Genomic DNA, 9,920 nt, shown 5'->3' with positions numbered 1-9,920 from the left:
GCGAGGTTTTTTTTTTTTTGGTGTGGAAAGAGTTTGGAATTCTTTTTGCTTGGAGGGAAAAATGGGAATGGGAGGAAATAAAAATTGCCTGGATTTTGGGGGTGGGGTTGTGGATCCTGAAATTCACAAAAATTGCGAATTAAACTCAAAAATTTAGGATTAAACAAAAAAAAAGAGGGGATTAAACCAAAAAAAAATTGGGAAATGAACAAAATAAAAAGGGAATTAAACACAAAAGGCGGGAATTAAACCTCAAAGCTGGGAATTAAAACCGAAAATCCAGGAATTAAGAAAATTGAGGATTAAACCGAAAATCCGGGAATTAAACCCAAAAAATGGGAATGGCCGCGAATCCTGTGGGAGCTCCGGGGTCGCACCCCTGCCCCGCGGGGATTGGCTGAGAGCGATGAGTGACAGCCGCGCTGGCCAATGAGAAGCGCCATCGCCGCAAAGGCGGGAACGCCAAGTACCCGTCTGTGATTGGCTGCGAGCACTGAGTGACAGCCGAGCGGACCAATTAGAAGCGCCATAGCCACAGAGGCGGGAACGCGGGAGCCTTGAGCAGCCGTAAGTACCGGAGAGCACCGGGGACCCCCAGACGTTGTTAACGGCGGCACCGGGGACCCCCAGACGCTCTTAACGGCGGCACCGGGAGCGCGACCCCCGCCCGGGAAAAGCTCCGGAAACCGCCCCGGCAGCGCCGCGGCCTCGGGACAGGGCCCGGAGCGGGAACGGAGCCGCCGCTGCCCCGTGAGGCGATGCCCCGCCCCCCGCCGCTGTGAGAGCTGTGATTGGCTGAGATCTCTTGATTGACAGGTATCAGACCCAATACGAAGTGAGCCCCCCGCTCGCGGGCCGTGACGCAATAATTAATCAGTAATTAATTATAATTAATGACCCATCCAGCCGGCCCGGAGTGCGGTCAGAACCGGTAAAAAAAAAACGAACCGAGAAAGGAACATTTACAGCAGCGGCCCCCGAGGCCGGCGGGGGGGACATTGGGGACACTGAGGGGACATCGGGACCCCTCCCCCACCCCTCAGGGGACATTTGGGACATTGAGGGGTCCCGGAACCCCCCCCAGGGGACACTGAGGGGACATTGAGGGGTCCCAGAACCCCCCAGGGGACACTGAGGGGACATTGAGGGGTCCCAGAACCCCCCAAGGACACTGAGGGGACACTGAGGGGTCCTGAGATCCCCCCGGAGACGTTGGGGACATTGGGGGGACATCGGGACCCCCCCCCGGGGACATTGAGGGGTCCCGGGGACACTGAGGGGACATCGAGACCCCCCAGTGTCACCCCAGGGCCGGGGGGGGGACACTGGGGACATTGGGGGGGACACGGGGGGTCCCAGGCCCCGTAGAAAGTGCTAGAACGGGGGGGAGGGGGGGTCCCCCAGGTTTGGGGACACCGAGGGGACATTTTGGGGACGTTTTGGGGACGTTTTGGGTCGTCGGTGTCACCGTCGGTGCCTCAGAAGCCATCGGGGTCCCCGGGGGGGGGCGGGGGGGTCCCGGCGGCGCTCGGGCGGTGCCCGAGGGGCTTCTCCTCCTCCTGTGGGGACATCGGGGACACCTTGGGGACACCTTGGGGACACCTTGGGGACACCTTGGGGACATCAGGGACACCTTGGGGACATTGGGGACACCTTGGGGACATTGGGGACACCTTGGGGACACCTTGGGGACACCTTGGGGACATCAGGGACACATTGGGGACATCAGGGACACATTGGGGACACCTTGGGGACATTGGGGACACCTTGGGGACACCTTGGGGACATTGGGGACACCTTGGGGACATCAGGGACACATTGGGGACATCAGGGACACATTGGGGACACCTTGGGGACACCTTGGGGGGGACTGGGGACACCTTGGGGACATTGGGGACACCCTGGGGACACTGGGGGACATCAGGGACACCTCAGGGACACCTTGGGGACACTGGGGGGGATTGGGGACACCTCGGGGACACCTTGGGGACACCTTGGGGACATTTTCTGGACACTGGGGTGGGGACAGAACTCAGCCCCTGGGGGATCCTGGCTGTCCCCAAGGTCCCCCCTGGGACCCCAAACCCCCAAAACCCCAAAACCCAAATCCCCAAAATCCCAAATCCCCAAAATCCCAAATCCCAAAATTCCCAAATCCCAAAATTCCCAAACCCCAAAAATCCCCAAAATCCCAAATCCCGTTTTTTGGGGTTCCCGTGCCCCCCTCCCCCCCCCAGGTGGGCTCAGGGCACCTTTGGGACCCCTCCCCATTTTTGGGGTCACTCACGGCCTCGGCGCTGCCCCACTCGGCCGCGTCCTCCTCGCCCCGCAGCGACTCCGGGCCCTCGTCCTCGAACTCCGTCAGGTAATCGGATTCCTCTGGGAGCGGCGCGGGGTCAGACACAAACACGGACCCCAGACCCAAATCCAGACCCCAGACCCAAACCCGGACCCCAGACCCAAATCCAGACCCAAATCCAGACCCAAATCCAGACCCCAGACCCAAACCCGGACCCAAACCCGGACCCCAGACCCAAACCCGGAACCAAATCCGGATCCCAGACCCAAACCCAGACCCAAATCCGGACCCAAATCCGGACCCCAGACCCAAACCCGGACCCAAATCCGGACCCCAGACCCAAATCCGGACCCAAATCCGGACCCCAGACCCAAATCCAGACCCAAATCCAGACCCCAGACCCAAATCCGGACCCCAGACCCAAATCCGGACCCAAACCCGGACCCAAATCCAGACCCCAGACCCAAATCCGGACCCCAGACCCAGACCCGGACCCCAGACCCAAATCCAGACCCCAGACCCAAATCTGGACCCCAGACCCAAACCCCAGACCCAAACCCGGACCCCAGCCCCAAATCTGGACCCGAATCCGGACCTCAGACCCAAATCCAGACCCCAGCCCCAAATCCAGACCCCAAATCCAGCCCCAAATCCAGCCACGAACCTGGACCCCAAACCTGGACCCCAGACCCAAATCCATGCCCCCCTCACACCGTCCCCGCTGTCCCCGTCCCCGCTGTCCCCTGTCCCCGTCCCCGCTGTCCCCTCTGTCCCCGCTGTCCCCATCCCCGCTGTCCCCGTCCCCGCTGTCCCCGCTGTCCCCGCTGTCCCCTGTCCCCGTCCCTGCTGTCCCCTGTCCCCGTCCCCGCTGTCCCCACTGTCCCCTGTCCCCGTCCCCACTGTCCCCATCCCCGCTGTCCCCGCTGTCCCCTGTCCCCATCCCCGCTGTCCCCTGTCCCCGTCCCCGCTGTCCCCTGTCCCCTCCCCGCTGTCCCCGTCCCCACTGTCCCCTGTCCCCGTCCCCGCTGTCCCCGTCCCCGCTGTCACCGTCGCCGTAGCCGTCGCTCAGGTAGGGCTGGGCGGGTTCGATGCGTGAAACGATCTCGGCCAGGTCGGTGAAACCGGCGCTGGGACAGGTGAGCACCTGAGGGGACACCGGGGGGACACCTGAGAACCTGGGGGACACTTGGGGACACCTGAGGGGACACCTGAGAACCTGGGGGGACACCTGAGGGGACACCTGAGAACCTGGGGGACACTTGGGGGGACACCTGAGAACCTGCGGGACACTTGGGGACACCTGAGGGACACCTGAGAACCTGGGGGACACTTGGGGACACCTGAGGGGACACCTGAGAACCTGGGGGACACTTGGGGACACCTGAGGGACACCTGAGAACCTGGGGGGACACTTGGGGACACCTGAGGGACACCTGAGAACCTGGGGGACACTTGGGGGGACACCTGAGAACCTGGGGGACACCTGAGGTGACACCTAAACACATGTGGCCCTTGTGTCCCTCCCCAGCTGTCCCCAGGTGTGTCCCCATCTGTCCCCAGCTGTCCCCAGGTGTGTCCCCAGGTGTCCCCAGCTGTCCCCAGGTGTGTCCCCAGGTGTGTCCCCAGCTGTCCCCAGCTGCCCCCGTGTCCCCAGCTGTCCCCAGGTGTGTCCCCAGGTGTCCCCAGCTGTCCCCAGGTGTGTCCCCAGGTGTCCCCAGATGTCCCCAGGTGTGTCCCCAGCTGTCCCCAGCTGCCCCCGTGTCCCCAGCTGTCCCCAGGTGTGTCCCCAGGTGTCCCCAGATGTCCCCAGGTGTGTCCCCAGCTGTCCCCAGGTGTGTCCCCAGGTGTCCCCAGCTGTCCCCAGGTGTGTCCCCAGCTGTCCCCATCTGTCCCCAGCTGTCCCCATCTGTCCCCAGGTTTGTCCCCATCTGTCCCCATCTGTCCCCAGGTGTGTCCCCAGCTGTCCCAGGTGTCCCAGGTGTGTCCCCATCTGTCCCCAGGTGTCCCCATCTGTCCCCAGCTGTCCCCAGGTGTGTCCCCAGCTGTCCCAGGTGTCCCAGGTGTGTCCCTATGTGTCCCCAGGTGTCCCCAGCTGTCCCCAGCTGTCCCCAGCTGTCCCCAGGTGTCCCCAGCTGTCCCCAGGCTCACGTCCATGCGTTTGCTCTCGTAGAAGTCGGCCGAGCGCCGATCCTTCACCATCTTCTCGATGACGTCCCCGCGGCTCCAGCCCTCGAACACCACCTTGCCGTGCTGGTAGCCCACGTCCTGCAGGGTGACCAAAAACACCGAAAATGACCCAAAAACACCAAAAACGACCCAAAAACTCCAACCATGACCCAAAAACCCCAAAAATGACCCAAAACCACCCAACAATGACCCCAATGATGACCTGAGAACCTCAACAATGACCCAAAACCCCCAAGTGTGACCCAAGAACCTCAATGATGACCCAAAACCCCCAACCATGACCCAAGAACCCCCAACCATGACCCAAGAACCCCAATGATGACCCAAGAACCCCAATGATGACCCCAGAACACCAACCATGACCCAAGAACCTCAGCCATGACCCAAGAACCCCAATGATGACCCCAAAACCCCCAACCATGACCCAAGAACCCCCAACCATGACCCAAGAACCCCAATGATGACCCAAGAACCCCAACCATGACCCAAGAACCCCAATGATGACCCAAGAACCCCAATGATGACCCAAGAACCCCCAACGATGACCCAAGAACCCCCAGTGATGACCCAAGAACCCCAACCATGACCCAAGAACCCCAACCATGACCCCAAGAACCCCGACCCCCACCTCGGAGCCCCCCGCCCGCCCCCCCGGCCCCGACTCACGTAGATCTCGTCGAACTTGCCGAAGTCCATGGTCTTGAAGCGGTCGATGGGTGGCCGGATGTACTCGCAGTAGGAGCTGGACTTGACCACCTCGAGCTGCCGCACGCAGGACACGTAGGCCAGGCGAGATTGGATCTCCGCCATGTCCGGAACCTGACGGGACATCATCATCATCATCATCATCATCATCATCATCATCATCATCATCATCATCCTCATCATCATCATCATCATCATCATCCTCATCATCATCATCATCATCATCATCCTCATCCTCATCATCATCCCCATCATCCTCATCATCATCATCATCATCATCATCATCATCATCATCATTCTCATCATGGTCATTGTCATGGTCATTGTCATGGTCATTGTCATGGTCATTGTCATCATCATTATGGTCATGGTCATCATCATAGTCATGGTTATGGTCATTGTCATGGTCATCATCATCATCATCCTCATCATTGTCATGGTCATTGTCATGGTCATCATCATCCTCGTCATTGCCACGGTCATTGTCATGGTCATCATCATCATTGTCATGGTCATCATCATCATCATCTTCGTCATTGTCATGGTCATTGTCATGGTCATCATCATCCTCATCATGGTCATCATCATCATCCTCGTCATGGTCATTGTCATCATGGTCATGGTCATCATCTTCATCATTGTCATGGTCGTGATCATCATTGTCATTGTCATTGCCATCATCATCATGGTCACGGTCATCATCTTCATCATTGTCATGGTCATGGTCATCATCATCATCATCATCATCATTATGGTCATTGTCATGATTATGGTCATGGTCATCATCATACTCGTCATCATCGTCACAGTCATCATCATCATCGTCGTTATTGTCATCATCATTGTTATTGTCTTACCATCATCATCATCATCACCACCACCACTGTCATCATCACCTTCACCATCATCCCCATCACCACCCCTTGATGTCCTCCAGGATCATCTCCATCCTTCTCCAGCCCTGTCTCCACCAGCCCTCGTCCCCTGGTGGCCCCGGTGCCACCTTGACCTTCTCCCCCCATGGTCTCACCTGGACCTTCTCCCCCGTGGTCTCACCTTGACCTTCTCCCCCCATGGTCTCACCTCAATCTCCTCCCCCCATGGTCTCACCTCGATCTCCTCCCCCCATGGTCTCACCTGGACCTTCTCCCCCGTGGTCTCACCTGGACCTTCTCCCGCCATGGTCTCACCTCGATCTCCTCCTCCCATGGTCTCACCTCGATCTCCTCCCCCCATGGTCTCACCTGGACCTTCTCCCCCCATGGTCTCACCTCGATCTCCTCCTCCCATGGTCTCACCTGGACCTTCTCCCCCGTGGTCTCACCTGGACCTTCTCCCGCCATGGTCTCACCTCGATCTCCTCCTCCCATGGTCTCACCTCGATCTCCTCCCCCCATGGTCTCACCTGGACCTTCTCCCCCCATGGTCTCACCTCGATCTCCTCCCCCCGTGGTCTCACCTCCATCTCCTCCCCCTGTGGTCTCACCTCCATCTCCTCCCCCCGTGGTCTCACCTTGACCTTCTCAGCCCAGGGGTTGAGGCGCTTCCAGAGGAGCCACCAGCCGGACAAGGAGTCTCCGTAGTTGCACAGGTCGGTCTCGTCCTGGCTGCCCACGTCGATGGCGATGACGGTCTTGGCGCCCATGTTGCGCGCGATGTCGGCTGCGGGGACAGACGGACACGGGGACGGTGGGAGGTCAGCGGGGACAGAGGGACACGGACAGATGGACACGGGGACAGCAGGAGGTCAGCGGGGACAGACGGACACGGGGACAGACGGACACGGGGACAGACGGACACGGGGACGGTGGGAGATCAGCGGGGACAGACGGACACGGGGATGGAGAGCGGTCAGCGGGGACGGACGGACACTGGGACGGCAGGAGGTCAGCGGGGACAGAGGGACACGGGGACAGACAGACACGGGGACAGCAGGAGGTCAGCGGGGACAGACGGACACGGGGACAGACGGACACGGGGACGGCGGGAGGTCAGAGGGGACAGACGGACACGGGGACAGAGGGAGGTCAGCGGGGACAGACGGACACAGGGATGGAGAGCAGTCAGTGGGGACAGATGGACACGGGGACAGAGGGACACGGGGACAGCGGGAGGTCAGCGGGGACAGACGGACATGGGGACAGACGGACACGGGGATGGCAGGAGGTCAGCGGGGACAGAGGGACACGGGGACAGACGGACACGGGGACAGACGGACACGGGGATGGTGGGAGGTCAGAGGGGACGGACGGACACGGGGACAGACGGACACGGGGACAGCGGGAGGTCAGCGGGGACAGAGGGACACGGGGACAGACGGACACGGGGACGGCGGGAGGTCAGAGGGGACGGCGGGAGGTCAGCGGGGACAGAGGGACACGGGGACAGACGGACACAGGGACGGTGGGAGGTCAGCGGGGACAGACGGACACGGGGACAGACGGACACGGGGATGGTGAGAGGTCAGCGGGGACAGACGGACACGGGGACAGACGGACACGGGGACCGAGCCAGGGTGGAGGTGTCCTCCAGGAGGGGTCAGAGGGGGTGGACGGGGGGACACGGCTGGGGACACCCCCTGGGGCTGGAGGAGGATGGAGATGGTCCTGGGGGACACCATGGGGTGATGATGATGATGAAATGGATGAAGATGTTCCTGGTGGACATCAAGGGAGAAGGATGATGATGATGATGATGATGATGATGATGATGATCCTCATGATGATGATGATGATGAAGGTCATTTCCACAGGGAGGAGGATGGAGATGGTCCTGGGGGACACCATGGGGTGATGAAGGTGATGATGATGAAATGGATGAAGATGTTCCTGGTGGACATCAAGGGAGAAGGATGATGATGATGATGATGATGATGATGATGATGATGATGATCCTCATGATGATGATGATGATGAAGGTCATTTCCACAGGGAGGAGGATGGAGATGGTCCTGGGGGACACCATGGGGTGATGAAGGTGATGAAATGGATGAAGATGTTCCTGGTGGACATCAAGGGAGAAGGATGATGATGATGATGATGATCCTCATGATGATGATGATGATGAAGGTCATTTCCACAGGGAGGAGGATGGAGATGGTCCTGGGGGGCACCATGGGGTGATGAAGGTGATGATGATAAAATGGATGAAGATGTTCCTGGTGGACATCAAGGGAGGAGGAGGAGGATGATGATGATGATGATCCTCATGATGATGATGATGGTGAAGGCCATTTGCACAGGGAAGAGGATGGAGATGGTCAGCAAGGACACCAAGAGATGATGGTGGTGATGATGATGAAGGAAGTGGATGGAGATGTTCCTGGTGGACATCAAGGGAGAAGAAAGATGATGATGATGATGATCCTGATGATGATGATGATGGTGATGATGAAGGTCATTTCCCCAGGGAAGTGGATGAAGGTGGTCCTGGTGGACACCAAGGGATGATGATGGTGATGATGATGAAGGAAGTGGATGAAGGTGGTCCTGGTGGACACCAAGGGATGATGATGATGACGATGATGATGATGAAGGTCGTTTGCACAGTGAAGAGGATGGAGATGGCCTGGAGGAGCCTGCAGAGGACATCAGGAGATGGAGGGAGGTGCTGGGAGAACAGAGAGGACACCTGGAGATGGGAACGTCCAGAGATGGACAGTGATGGGTGAAGGTGGCCCAGGAGGTCACCGAGGACACCCAGGGATGGCGCAGGACGGAGACCGAGGCAGGTGAAGGACGGAAATCACCAGGGAAAGCACCCGGGACCAGCAGCAGGTGACACCAGGAGGTGACACCAGGAGGTGACACCAGGAGGTGACACCAGGAGGTGACACCACGAAGTGACACCAGATAACACCAGGAGGTGACACCAGGAGGGGACACCAGGAGGTGACACCACGAAGTGACACCAGATAACACCAGGAGGTGACACCAGGAGGTGACACCAGGAGGTGACACCATGAGGTGACACCAGATAACACCAGGAGGTGACACCAGGAGGTGACACCAGATAACACCAGGAGGTGACACCAGGAGGTGACACCAGATAACACCAGGAGGTGACACCAGGAGGTGACACCAGGAGGTGACACCAGGAGGTGACAGAAGATGAAGATGCCCCAAGGGGGGGTGACCAGCACCGAGGACATCAAAAGGTGACAGAGGAGGGATGAAAGATGGACCCTGCACGTGGAAAAACGTGGAATTTCCTGGAAAAACCACCCGACATGGAAAAAACACCAGGAGATGGTCCACGATTGGTGGGTCCTGACCATGAAAATCCATGGAATGTTCTGGAAAAACTGCCTGGCATGGAAAAGGCATCAAGATGATAGAAGATGGATGGATCCTGACCATGAAAATCCATGGAATGTTCTGGAAAACTTCCTGTCACAGGAAAACCACCAAGAGATGATGGAAGACGGATGAATCCTGACCATGAGAATCCATGGAATGTTCTGGAAAACCACTTGGTATGGAAAAGGCATCAAGAGATGATCCATGATGGACGCAAGATGGATGGATCTGACCATGGAAAACCATGGAATGTTCTGGAAAACTTCCTGTCACGGGAAAACCACCAAGAGATGATGGAAGATGGATGGATCCTGACCATGGAAAACCATGGAATGTTCTGGAAAACTTCCTGGCATGGAAAAGGCATCAAGATGATGGAAGACGGATGGATCCTGACCACAAAAAGCCACGGAACATTCCGGAAACCCACC

General features: G+C 58.5%; 2 protein-coding genes across 3 annotated transcripts in view; one reads left to right on the top strand and one right to left on the bottom strand.

The window, feature by feature from the left end:
• Positions 1–869: 869 nt before the first annotated feature.
• Positions 870–9,920, bottom strand: part of PNPLA6 (patatin like phospholipase domain containing 6) — a 33,383-nt gene continuing 24,332 nt past the window's right edge. The window contains 6 exon segments of the mRNA XM_058861752.1: positions 870–1,559; positions 2,288–2,379; positions 3,347–3,443; positions 4,448–4,564; positions 5,153–5,305; positions 6,705–6,853. Coding sequence (XP_058717735.1) covers positions 1,479–1,559; positions 2,288–2,379; positions 3,347–3,443; positions 4,448–4,564; positions 5,153–5,305; positions 6,705–6,853 — 689 coding nt within the window. The 3' untranslated portion in view covers positions 870–1,478.
• On the top strand, positions 6,770–9,011 carry LOC131591311 (PE-PGRS family protein PE_PGRS16-like). 2 transcript variants are annotated; one of them, XR_009280314.1, is made up of 4 exons: positions 6,770–6,887; positions 7,006–7,253; positions 7,706–8,449; positions 8,876–9,011. XR_009280314.1 is itself a non-coding variant. In XM_058861888.1 (4 exons), exons 1-4 carry the CDS (start codon positions 6,811–6,813, stop codon positions 8,852–8,854), a joined length of 594 nt encoding a protein of 197 aa, XP_058717871.1. In that variant the 5' UTR covers positions 6,776–6,810. The 2 variants fall into 2 exon arrangements, 1 of the variants encoding a protein (XP_058717871.1); XM_058861888.1 differs by lacking the exon at positions 8,876–9,011 and adding an exon at positions 8,695–8,854 and having other exon boundaries at positions 6,776–6,887; positions 7,706–7,814.

This window comes from Poecile atricapillus, chromosome 39, assembly GCF_030490865.1.
Source record: "Poecile atricapillus isolate bPoeAtr1 chromosome 39, bPoeAtr1.hap1, whole genome shotgun sequence".
Taxonomy (NCBI): Eukaryota; Metazoa; Chordata; class Aves; order Passeriformes; family Paridae; genus Poecile; species Poecile atricapillus.
Note: the sequence above shows the minus strand (reverse complement) of the source record. Positions and strands in the feature narration are given on the sequence as shown.